Source organism: Acinonyx jubatus, chromosome A2 (genome assembly GCF_027475565.1).
Source record: "Acinonyx jubatus isolate Ajub_Pintada_27869175 chromosome A2, VMU_Ajub_asm_v1.0, whole genome shotgun sequence".
Classification (NCBI taxonomy): Eukaryota; Metazoa; Chordata; class Mammalia; order Carnivora; family Felidae; genus Acinonyx; species Acinonyx jubatus.
The window spans coordinates 53,067,184-53,080,710 of record NC_069383.1 but is presented as its reverse complement, the minus strand read 5'-3'; the positions used below and the strand labels follow the sequence as shown (position 1 = coordinate 53,080,710).

The window sequence follows — 13,527 nt, the reverse complement described above, 5'->3', positions numbered from 1 at the left end:
TATTGTTTTAGATGAAGTGTAGATGGGGGGAGTTAGTAGATGGGAGTATGATCTACCATACGTACATGTGAGTAAAAAAGCTCCCTTCCCTCATACATGGATACAACCAAAGCCAGGTATTTTCAAGCACAGGTGCATACCTGTGTATACCTGACAGGTATATTTAATGAGCTAAAATATAAAACATTAAATTTTAGCTGAAATGAAGTCGGATTTACATTCTAGGTAAAATTCTTGCAAAGGTTATTTCATCTATCTGCCTTGAAGATGAACTCTTAGGTAAGAATATTATATGTAGTTAGTATTTATCAAGCTTAGCATCTACAATGTACATTGACCAATGACAGTATTTGGAGAATTGAAAAAGATTTAAAAATTTGAGGATTTCTAAAGAAATCAGGGCCCAAATTGCAAGTAGATACAAGCATGTGCATGTGCCTATCTATTCCTGGTCACACATGTGTGCACACACACTGGATAATCATTTTTCCCTTGAGCTTACAGTTCTAAGAGCACAATTTATTTTAATCCTTAAATCTGAAGCCTAAGCTCTATGTGACAGGTACATATGAGAACTCATTTATTCCTTACTCAAACCCTTGGGTAGTATCAAAAGTTAGAACTATTCTGTTATCAAACTCTTGGGAGTTATTTGTTTTGTTTTGTTTTCTTTTTGGAACTTCATATCCTAGCGTCTAAATGTTCAAACTCATTTAGCTAAAAGAAAAAGTATTTTGTTTGTGTGTTTAATCCCAGCTCATACATGGGCAGTTATTTTTAATTTGAAGAGTAGCAGGTCTTAGAGATCATTTAAAAGGATATATCACCCACTTTCTCATCCTGAAATAAAGGAAGAGCAGGAAAAGATAATGTTCTTGAGAATATCTTTAGAAATTATGGGAAAGTTCCCATATTGCTTTCTAATAATATCAAATAAATTGGGTGTAAAAGTGGCAAGACTTGAGATTCAGTGAATTAACAATGTATCTTATTAATGAAACTGAAGTTCTCTACTTATAAAGTTGGTCAGGTAGGAATTGAGTAGATTTGCAGAATATGTAAGAGTCATTAGTTTATACTTTTGAGGGATCATTCCCTGTAGAGTATGGTCATTACTTTCTTATTTTTTTTTTCATTCTGTGGTATGCAACTCTAAGAAAACAAATTTTTAAAATAATTTTCCCATTTTTCAGTGTCCATTGAGCAAAACAAACTTTGGGAAAATGTTATATTTATCCTATAGTTTTGTATGCCTGCCATAGGTATACCACTGAGTAACCCAGGGGGATCCCAAATTGAGAATAAAGCAAGGATTAAGACTCTTGTTTTTCTAGGGGTGCCTGGGTGGCTCAGTCAGTTAAGCATCTGCCTTCAGCTCAGGTCATGATCTCGCGGTTTGTGAGTTCAGGCCCCACATCAGGCTCTGCACTCAGTACTGAGCCTGCTTCGGATCCTCTGTCGCCCTTTCCCTCTTTACCTCTCTCTCTCTCTCTCAAAAATAAAAATAAACATTAAAAGAAAAAGAGAATTTGTATTAAAAAATAAAAAGTCTCTTGTTTTTCTGGTCACCTAAAGAGCAGAATGTTCATCATCACAAGGAGTCAAGGTGCTCTTCATAAGGGGCTCTTTTTCCTGAGACTTCCTGGTGTTGTATGATGCTTTGATCTAATCTGATGAATGCCTAAAACAGTGGGCGCTAGTGTGACAGATATCCATCAGATTTTCCCAAAGGGCACTGAGCGTTAATAATCACACACACACTGCTTTGCTCAGTGGCAGCAGGAATTGTTTGGATTTCTGCCAGACCCAAATGATTTTTAGACATTTTCAGAAAGCAGCAGAAACACTATAGCTTCCTTGTTAAAAAAAAAAAAAAAAAAAAAAGGAGTGGGGGTGGTAGAATCAAAGATTCTGTAGCTTTGGGAGAATCCCCATACATTTACACAGAAAAAGGTATCCTTGGATGTATCAGACATAGTGAGGAAACTAAATGGTGCTGTGAACCACCCTTATTGTGAAGTACTAATTACGTGCTCATTTTTAATCACTGGGAAGAAAAAAGTGAGCTTCCAGACTAGTTGAAAAGATTCTTCAAGTATTCCATAGTAAATATCACAGCTTTAAGAGTCCATCTGAATAAACTGGCTCAACTGAATATTTTTAAAAAGTTAATATTACAGAAGTCCACAAAATACCTTCTCGCCTTAGATGTCAGGAAGATCACAGCACCTTAAACTTCATGTTAGCCAATGATTATTTACATCTCTCAGTGTATCTGGCAGGGAAGGGATGGCTAGAGTTACATTTGAAATGGGCCTTTGTCTAAGTAACAAAAGTACTTCACTTATTTTAGAATTTTCTTGTATTATTATGCTTAGTAACAGAAGGAACAGGAGACTGGTGGTAGGGATGCATTCAAATGTGTGACAGTTTAATCTGGAGCCAGAAAACACCCAAAGCAGCCACTATCTTCCTCTCGCCCTCTGCCCCCACCTAACCCACAGTCTGAAGAAATCACCCAAGATTAACTTAGATAATGTCTCAAGCCATTGTGATATGTACTCTAGTAAATTAACAAACTCATATTTTGTATTTTCTCAACTCTGTCTTTGCCTCATCTGTATCAATTTGCCTCATCAGATCAATGCCTCTTCTGATCAATAAGATAAGATCATCTTATCATTTGATAAGTTTTGCATTACTGACCATTTTTTTCCTGTTACAGGATTATAGCTGGACAGACATCCGCTGCCCCTTTGAAAAACGAAGGGATGCAGCATGTGTGTTTTGGGACAACGTAGTGTACATTTTGGGGGGCTCTCAGCTTTTCCCCATAAAACGAATGGATTGTTACAATGTCGTGAAGGATAGCTGGTATTCCAAACTGGGCCCTCCGACACCTCGAGACAGCCTTGCTGCCTGTGCTGCAGAAGGCAAAATTTATACATCTGGAGGTTCCGAAGTCGGTAAGGACTTACTCAGTATCTTTGTTTGCAAAAAGTGTTTTACCAAGTATCTTGGTAAAGTCTTGGCTTTTCATATTTATATAAACAACTGGTATGGTCTTTTTAACATAACTTACATACACATCTGTCACATTGTACAGTCCATTTCCCTGAAGGTTTACCTTCGTTAATTTTACAAGAACTTCAGCTTCCTAAGTTACGTTAACTGTCCCATTTTTCTCTCATGCCGTCTAGATTTTAGTTCTATGTAGATTGCTTTAAGATACATAATATTTGCTTTAACAATTTCAGAGTGTGGCTCACTCATAGACTCTTTAAGATCTCTTTACTACATTCTTGCTTTTAAAATCTATATTGCCTTTTTAGAACAGCATATGGGCTTGGGTGTAAAACACCTTTCTCTTTAATGGATAATTTGTTAGCATCAGGAGTGGTCTTTTTCTAAATGAGTAGTTTTTCTAAATGAATATTCTAGGCGCAGACTGGATATATAATAGCATTTACATGCTTTCACCTTTTCAGATAATTTCTTTAGCTAAATAATGGGTTTATAAAGAAAACTAGGAAGACCAAAGTACAGAATTTAAATGTTAATTCTTTATTTTCTTTGATAATTTTTATATTAGGCCAGAGAATGTTTTACTTTTGGTCAGCATATTTATCTGTTTGATGTTTTTACTCCCCCACTAGATGTCAAAAATATTTAGATTCTAAAATGTTAGAAAATTTAAAGTTGTTTTTTTTTTTTTTAAGTTTATTTTGAAAGAGAGGGAGCATGAGCAAGCACTGGGGAGGGTCCGAGAGAAAGGGAAAGAATCCCAAGCAGGCTCTGTGCTGTCAGCATGGGACCCCATACAGGGCTCGATCACAACCTGAGCTAAAATCAAGAGTTGGACACTCATCCTCGTGACACCCAAGAAACCCAGAAAAATTAAAGATTTTTAAAATGTGACTTAAGAAGTGACCTTTTCCCCCCTTTCTTTTTTTTCCTTTTTTTTCTTTTCCCCCCTTTAAAAGCATTCTTCATAGAATGTCTATGAAGACATATTTCAAACACAATAAATACTAAAGATAATAGAAAGTAACTGTTCTATAGATACACTTTTTATAGAAAGCATAATATGTAACTTTACTTCTTCAGCAATTACTGAGTTTTTTACTTAAATAGTAATTTCTTATATCTGCCACATACTCTGTATTTCCCCTTAATATCAACCAATTGAATCTATCAAATTGAAAATGTTCTAAAAGTTAAAAAGAAGTTAATGTTAATCAGGACCCTTGCTTCTTCCATTTGTTATTCCCAGAATTTTGCATTCTGTAGACCTTGGTTGTGGTTGAGAATCATAAGGGTGTTATTAAGCATTAGCAAAGTCCAGAAGAGTGGGAGATGAGAAATCATTTGGTTAAATTTTAACGTTTTTCTTCGGAAGGAAAAAAGCACCTGTTTCTTCATTAGTATTATTTCTAAAATTCTCTATTGAGCCCCTATAACTTGCAGAAGTTGCAAAACAGGATGAACATATGTTTTGCTATTAAAACGTATAATCAAATTACACCAGAGTCATGCAGTGGTACCTTGAGAATATACTTCAGAATGGCCCAGAATGACTTCAGGGCTTACTCACACAACCACTAAGAGTAGTCAGGAAGAATAGTTTTGTTAATGGTGCAGTGACTATTACGGAATGTTAAATTATAATCCTTAGAATATTATCAGATCATAGTTTTCAGAGTTTAAGGTATGGATTTATCATCTATAAATAACTATGGTTTTTTCCTGTATAAACATTTGAAGTTTGGATAATTCCCATCATGCATAACTGGGCTTGAAGACATACATAATGTTATTTATTTAATTTTTCTTCTGAATTCAAACCAATCTTTTCCTAAATTAATTACCAATAAATAAGTATCTTCAGCAGATCCTTTTTTTTTTTTAAATATTTTCTAAGGTCTATACAAACAGGGTTAGCTTTTTCTTAAGCTATTCCTACATTTTGCTGTTATTGTTAATTAAGTTTAGAAAAGACTGTACAACTGTAAATTCCTCCCTCCAGTAACTAGTGACTTACTTCTACAATCAGCTCACTCCAAGCCCACACACACAGTAAGCTAAGTCTGGTTGGGCCTTTTCTTTTACAGGAAACTCAGCGCTGTATTTATTTGAGTGCTATGATACAAGAACTGAAAGCTGGCACACAAAGCCCAGCATGTTGACTCAGCGCTGCAGCCACGGGATGGTGGAAGCCAACGGCCTGATCTATGTTTGTGGTGGAAGTTTAGGGAACAATGTTTCTGGGCGCGTGCTGAATTCCTGTGAGGTTTATGATCCTGCCACAGAAACGTATGTATCAGTTTAAAAGTACTATTTTAAAATCATGCAAGAACAGACCTGTTCTTAAGTCATTGAAATCACACTGGGTATAATTCGTCTTTTAAGTAACATCGTTCTTTAGATATAAGGGTTTGTAAACTTATGTGTAGAAGTATGTGGGAATAACCTTATGCATAACTCATTAAAACTACACTGTATAAACAAAAAAAAGTCTTCTTTCAGTTAATTGTATGTAAGCTCAGAGGAGGAAGATGGCAAAAGGCAAAGGAGCCCAACAGAAGAATTTAGTTCTCGTATCAAGAATGTGCATACACTTGGGAATGTGCTAGGTTTGGGACATTCATGGCCTGGACCACTCCTCTATGCTTTAAGAAATGGCTTGACCTTATATACCCTGTGGGAGCTGCTCTCTTTCTGTTCTTGTTTGTGCAGCAAATGCTGTGAATGGGACAAGTATGACTTGATTCATCAAAGTCATAAAATACTTTTGTTTGAGGTCAGGAAATGTAGGGGAGGACAGGGAAAAATTTATGATCAGTAGTAAATTTGCCTTTAATTGGGAATATCATATATTGATTGGTTTGTATCATTAATAAATTGTACCCCTAGGTATAATATCTTAATTCTGAGTTTGTATGGGTAGATACATATTTTTCCAGTAAGATTATTCTTAAATCCAGGAAGTAACTGCTTTTTTAAAGACAAAATGCTAAAGAAATAAATGGTTAGGCAGCTTTTCTGACCTTATAATTAATGATGGAACCTGTTCAATGTAGACAAAGACAAAGCTAATGTGCAAATTACTGAACAGTAGGGGGCGTGGGTAAGTAAAATGCCATTAAACTAAGGAAATGACCACGGGTAATATCCAAGTCAGACCTTTTTTTTGATACTCAGAAACAGCCAAAGAGATTTGATAAGACAAGTAACTTACTGATTTGAAAGCATTGTTCTTCCTTTACCAGAACCAATTATTAGGTAAATATGTTCAACTTAAACATTATGCCAAAGAACTGCACCATAAGTCTTACGTTCAAGTTTTACATTTAGGAAATATTGCCAGCTTATAAAACATAGAAGTCTTCTACTCCAGCTATTTTTTTTTTTTTTTAGTGAAAAGTAATAATTTAATTATAAAATGTGATTAGCCATGTACCATTATTTACTTATACTTCCACCCATTTTTAAAGAATTTAAAATCAGTAATTCCTTCCCCAAACAAAGCTGCAGTTACAATTGTTCTTTTCTCATTTTTTTTGCCCAGCTGGTTACCAGTGCTAGTAATAGAATTGAAAGCAACTTATCTTGAAACTTACCTTTCCTGAAGTGTTGAGACTAGAAAATCTCTCAGAGATCATCAAATTTACTATTCCTCAGTGTTTTTCAAAATATACCTTTGTACTTGCCAGAACACTGGGGATACCCCTTATCTCATCCCATCATCTGTCAGTTGAGCTATCCACCCCATCTTGTCCCAAATTACAGGAGGGGGGTGTATGCCAACTCTCTTCCCTCCTGTATCCCTGAGATACCTCTGCTTTGCCTCTGAGAAATTTTATGCTCAAAAACTAGTACTGCATATTAGTTGGAAAACTGTGGTCTCATTCATCCTGCTGCCTAATTATTTTTTTCATTTCTAAAAAAATCTCTTAAAGTAGAACCCATACCAGATAAACACCAGGATTCTAAATTTTGAGATCTTTATTCAGGCACTGTCAGTGTAAATTAGTATATTCTTATTCATAGCAGCAGGGAAAAAGTATAAAGGAATTCTGCCCCTCAATATTTTTTTTTAAAGTTATTTATTTTTGAGAGCAAGTTATTATTTAGAGAGCAAGAGCAGTAGCTGGGGAAGGGCAGAGAGAGAATCCCAAGCAGGCCGGTGCAGAACTCTACATGGGGCTCAGTCTCACACACCATCAGATCACGCATGACCTGAGCTGAAATCCAGAGTTGGATGCTTAACTGACTGAGCCATCTGGGCACCTCTGCAACCTCAATATTTTATTTTTATTATTATTATTATTATTATTATTTATTTACTTACTTATTTTTGAGAGACAGAGAGTGACGACAGAGCACAAGTTGGGGAGGGGTAGAGAGAGAGAGAAGGAGACTGAATCCAAAGCAGGCTCCAGGCTCAGAGCTGTCAGCACAAAGCCCAGTGCGGGGCTCGAACGCACGAACTATGAGATCATAACCCGAGCCGAAGTCGGACGCCCAACCGACTGAGCCATCCAGGCGCACCTACAACCTCAATATTTTTTAAAACTGGATCAATACATTCAATTTAGGGGAATATTTTAAAACTTACACAACTTAGCATTTCTTTTGTATATATTGAGCTTATGTATGAAACCTGAATTCTCTATATTCTCTTCAATGCCCTTAACTTTACCCTAAGTGAAAAGCTAGTGTGACTATAATGATTCACATACCAAAATGAAAAGTTATATGCTACAGTGATTTCCTTTTTTAAGTGTTTTGTAACTGGTTTAATTGGAAGCTAAGAAATGAAGCCTGTGGAAACAACATGACATAGTTTATGCAGTCAGAACTTTAAGAAAAACTTCTAAACACTAAAGTTCAGGTTGGGGAGAGCATGGACACAGTACATACCCCACATATGAAATTACAGGAAGAAGAAAATGTATTTTGGGAAACTTCCTACTCTAAACCTTCAGGAGACTTAGCTACAAAGATCTTCCTCTACTTACAGTGGGGTTACATCCTGATAAACCCAATGTAAGTTGAAAATATTGTTACCTTGCAAATGCACTTACTCCACCTAACCTGGACATCATAGCTTAGCCTAGCCTACCTTAAACATGCTCAAAACACTTACAGTAGCCTATAGTTGGGCAAAATCAGTTAACACAAAAACTATAATGTGTTGAATAGGTGAATAGGTGAATACTGGATGTGAAAAGCAGAATGGCTGTACAAGTACAGGATGGTCCTAAGTGTATCAGTCGTTCACCCTCGTGATCATCTGGCTGACTGGGAGCTGTGGCTCACTGCTGCTGGCCAGCATCATGAGAGAGTATCATACAGCTGGCCCAGGAAAAGATCAGAATTCAAAATGTGAAGCACAGTTTCTACTGTATGTGTTTCACTTTTGCATTATCATAAAGTCAAAAAATCGTTAAGTCAAAACCATCATTAGCATCAGACCACCCACCATACATACAAATACACTCTTACTTTATATCACGGACATATGTGGAGAAGAAAGGGGTATATATTTTGAATTTTTCCAAGTCAAATACTATGTTTATTGCATTTTGACAGCTCACCATCTGAAGCTCACTGCGTGGAAAGGCAGTGGAGGTCCAGTGTGGCTCCCATGTCTGAGCTGTTTGCTGGAAAAAACCAGCATGGGCGAGCATGTGTATTTACCCTGAAAAAAAAAAAAAAAAAAGGACCAGTGTTGCCCACCTCACCTTACAGAGTGCTCTGAAAATGAGAGTGGTGACTTTCAAATATCTTTTAAAGCAAACAAAATTTATAGATATAAGGCAACAAAACAGTTGCTAATATTTCAGTTAATCATTATGTCCTAATTATTTTGAAAAAAATTGTAAATTTAACTTTTAAAAGAAGAGATAGGGGTGCCTGGGCAGCTAAGTTGGTTAAGTGTCCAACTTCGGCTCAGGTCACAATCTCACGGTTTGTGAGTTCAAGCCCCGCGTCGGGCTCTATGCCTACAGCTCAGAGCCTGGAGCCTGCTTTGAATTCTGTGACTCCCTCTCTCTGTCCCTCCCCTGCTCGTGTGCTCTCTCTCTCTCAAAAATAAACATTAAAGAAAAAAATTTTTTAAATAAGAGATATAAATAATCATATTAAAGAGTTACACTTATGTCCAATTTCCTGTTTGTTTTTGCTTGGAGACTTTTGATATGTTAGCTGTTGAGACACAAACAAGCCTGTGTGCCAGTACTCCCTTCACAGTCAGAAATGTCAATTGGGTATATTGGATTATATGCAAAAGAAGGGATTGAGTCTCATAGAAAAAAGTAACAGTTGTCTGTGTATATGAGGCTGTTAGCTATGATTTAGTATTCTTCAACACTTGTGTCCACATTTATATTCTCAGTCTCATTACATATAGTAGTGGCTGTGAACAAAATAACATGCTAATAAGGTATTAAATTAGACACAGTGACAGTACTTTTGTTACTAGAGCTGCCTAAAGTTCGAGTGTACATTTGAAGGTGGACATGTGAATAATAACAGATACTACTCATTTGCTGATTGCTGGAGCCCAGTGTTAAATTTGTATTTTACTCATACATAAATATTAATTAAAACCATGTGTGACAATATTAGTATTTTATACTTAAATACCTTCCCTTTTTTTTCTTTTTGTTACCATTTTAACAAATTATTGTGAACTACAGGGATTGGATTTCCTCCAAAGACGTGTTAGCAGTCTCCAGATATTCTCTATTTCTCATACTCTATCGAAGTTGAAAGGAGTAAAATCCCCATTTACCTGACCTTTAAATAAATTCCTCAAAACCATGTTAGACTTTTGTTTTCTAGCCTCTCAGGTGTGTGTGTTTGTGTGTGAACACATAGGTAAGTGGTAAATGATCACTTTAATTGGGATAACAAACCTTTCTTATAAATTAGTATGAGTACTTTACTTCCTGTGAACAAGTACTCTAAAAACTTTCTTTTATTTTCAGATGGACTGAGCTGTGTCCAATGATTGAGGCCAGGAAGAATCATGGACTGGTATTTGTAAAAGACAAGATATTTGCTGTAGGTGGTCAGAATGGCTTGGGTATGTGATATTAATTCACTGTTTAACTTTCCCAGTGAATTTGCTGAGACCTCCTTCTCTTAAATTTTGTAAACATTTCTTAAAATCTAAATACAAGCATTTATCACACACATTATTATACTTATTTTTATAGTTTCTGGGAACTATTTTGTGAGACATTGCAGTGTATTTAACATTGCTGTCCGTGAAATGTAGGTAATGTCCACCTCCCACATTTCCTGGGTAGTAGTATCGTAATAACCAAAGAACTTATTGAGTAACAAAAACATTGAAATTAAAAAAAAAACAAAAAAAAAACTTTAAATACAACTTTTAAGATTTGTATACAGACCCTGCATGGCATAATTTCCTAAACATTTTTAAAATTTGCATGAAAATATCAATATTACTATTTTTTAAATAAGTAAATTTGACTTTTTACTTTCTTAAATAATTTATAGCAAAAAATCTTATGGAGAATCTGGACTGAATCTATAGTCCACAAACCTCATTTTAGTATCTTTTAGCATTACTTAAATATATAACAAAGAAATACCTTCTTTCCCTTTTCCTGTCTCTCGCCATTGCTAAATTGATAAATGCCAGAAGGATAATTTGAATAATTATAATCAAAGTTAATCAGAAGGAGAATCCACTGATTTACTTTTCCAGAACAGAACATTTTTAATTTTGCAAAATAAATATAAATATTTAGGATTCTAAACCAACAAGTAAAAATTAAGTTAAATTTGTATTATGCTAAAGTAAAAATAAGAATAGATGGTAGATTTCTGGGCATTCATTGTAAGATTAACTGTTCTGCATGTTTGAAAATGTTCGCAATAAAATGTTGGGAAAATGCAAAAAAATAATACTTTAAGAGATCTTAGAATTGTTCATATAGTCGTTCATGTAATTTTATTCTTTTGAAGGTGGCCTGGACAACGTGGAATATTATGATATTAAATTAAACGAATGGAAGATGGTCTCACCAATGCCATGGAAGGGTGTAACAGTGAAGTGTGCAGCAGTTGGCTCTATAGTCTATGTCTTGGCGGGTTTTCAAGGTGTGGGTCGATTAGGACACATCCTTGAATATAATACTGAGACAGACAAATGGGTTGCCAACTCCAAAGTCCGAGCTTTTCCAGTAACAAGTTGTTTAATTTGTGTTGTTGATACTTGTGGAGCAAATGAAGAAACACTTGAAACATGAAAAGTGAATGGACTTCAAGATTTATTGGAGACTCAAAAATATGGCCACCAGTGCTTTGTTCCAAGAGTTTGGTTACAAAGGTTTAGTTTGGTGTTTTGTTTTGTTTTGTTTTTAAGGAAATTTCAAGTAAAGTAAGATCGCTATAAAATAGATGTTTCTTTTATATGAATTTCCTTACTTAATTCAAAGACCATATTTTAGCTGGCCACTTATCCAAGACATACCTAGTGAGAAAACTTGAAAAACCATAAGCATTTGGTGAAAATACAAATTCTTGAATGAATTTTACATGTGTAACTATGATTATGGCAGAGTGGGGATTGGCTCGTCAGTGAAGCAGTCTCATCTTAGCTCTAGATTCTATTTTCATACATCATAGAAGTGCTATGTAGGTAGGTCTACTTGTTTCTGTTCAGTCAAGAACGAAGACATAGTATGAAGTGTAAGTCAAGACAGGCAACTCCGATGAAGCAGCTTAGTCTCACCTAGTTTTGCTTGCCTTCATTTGTTCCATTTAGTGCCAAATTTATTCCATTTTAAAAGCAAGCCAGAGTGAGTCAAGGCATACACATATTCTCTGACAAAACTTCATAAACACATTTTGGGCTTAGAAACATACCCAAGTCCTCATGAAATATATTCAATTAAATATATTCCATCTTTTAAACACAAAATGTCAAGCCTAGCACGCCGGTTAATTTATAGTACTGTTTTACCCCGTGGTTAAAAAATGATTATGCCTCTTCACTCAATGTTAAATAAAATAAAATCATAGTAAGAATGATTAGCAAAAGATAAAGCTATTTATAGCAAATTTCTAGGTTACTAGAATAGCACTGATAGCTATACAATATCAATGTTGACTTTGAACTTCTTATGGATTTAAAAAGATACATGATTTCTTTTTGTTAGCAGGACGCATCAGAGAGGTTTGACCCAGGTATCTCCTAAAAGTTTTGTAATAATTTGAGTTAAATGTTTGTCATCTTGTATTAATTGCTTTTATGTGGTCAATAAATCTTTTACAAACCCAACTACTCATTTCTTTCCTAGTAATGTTTTGCCCTTTTACATTATGGAATGTATGGAATGAGCCATGTAAAGCTGTCACCATCAGTGTTTTTATCCAATTATATTAAATATTTTTTAACTTAAAATAGACTGCCAAGTTTTATTCATCTTTCATTTTAAATGTGTTAGGCAACAGTTGTTTTTAAAACTTGTGAACCATTGTTTCTGTTTTGATCTTCATTGTTTTATTTACATGGGGGTTATCTTAAATCCTAAAAATGTTGAAATGAAAAAGAAATTATAAAAAGCATAGTGATAGTATTTTTATTTATGTAGGGTTTTTAATGCACATAACACTTTTCTTGAAATGTAATTTACATATCCTACAATGCACCCATTTAAAGTATACCATTCAGTGGTCTTTAATATACTTACAGACTTGTGCAGTCAGCATCACAATTTTGGAACATTTTCATCACCACAGAGAAGAAACCCCATACTCATTAGCCATCAGTCCCCATTGTCCCCTCTATTAGTTTCCTGTGGCTCCTATAATGAATTACCACAAACTTGGTGACTTTAAAACAACAGAAACTTACTCTTTCTCAGTTTAAGAGGCCAAAAGTCCTAAATCGGGTTGTTGACAGAGTTGCCTCCTTCTGGGTAGAGGCTCTGAGGCAGAAAGTGCCCACACTTCTCCCCTACCTTCTGGTGGTTGTTGGAAACCCTTGGCATTCATTGACTTGAAATTGCATCATTAAAATCACTGCCTCTGTCTTCACATGTCATTTCCTATGTGTCTCTGTGTCTTGGTGTGGTGTTATAAGGACAGTAGTCATTGTATCTAATCTACCCTCCCTCAGTCTAGTATGATCTTAACTAATAACATCTGCTGAGACCCTGTTTGCAGATAAGGTCACAGTCTGAATTTCCAAGTGGACATGAATTATAGGGGGACATTATCCACCCTGATTACATACCCCAAACAAGACAACCATTAATCTTTCCGTCTCTGGATTTGCCTACCTTGAATATTTTTATGTTGGGTTGTGAATTTTGTGAAATTGAATTAGAAAAAAAATGTCCAGTTTAATTTCTTTGAGGGCAGAACATCCATTTAACATGATTTGGTTATATTACTTAATTTAATACAATAATCTCCCATATGGAATATGCAGCACTCTTTGAAATATTTTATTTTTTAAATTATATTTGTCTTTGAGAGAGA

General features: G+C 35.2%; 1 protein-coding gene and 1 long non-coding RNA gene across 6 annotated transcripts in view; one reads left to right on the top strand and one right to left on the bottom strand.

Annotated features, from left to right (window-relative positions):
• The window catches only part of KLHL7 (kelch like family member 7), a 69,524-nt gene extending 57,079 nt beyond the window's left edge, over positions 1-12,445 (top strand). For all 5 annotated transcript variants that reach the window (XM_015080514.3, XM_015080490.3, XM_015080499.3 and 2 more), the window contains 4 exons: positions 2,726-2,966; positions 5,112-5,313; positions 9,996-10,093; positions 11,005-12,445. In XM_015080514.3, coding sequence (XP_014936000.1) covers positions 2,726-2,966; positions 5,112-5,313; positions 9,996-10,093; positions 11,005-11,288 — 825 coding nt within the window. In that variant the 3' untranslated portion in view covers positions 11,289-12,445. The remainder of the gene's footprint in view (positions 1-2,725; positions 2,967-5,111; positions 5,314-9,995; positions 10,094-11,004) is intronic.
• Positions 1-13,527, bottom strand: part of LOC128314769 (uncharacterized) — a 45,769-nt gene that overhangs the window by 26,575 nt on the left and 5,667 nt on the right. The gene's annotated exons all lie outside the window — the stretch shown is intronic.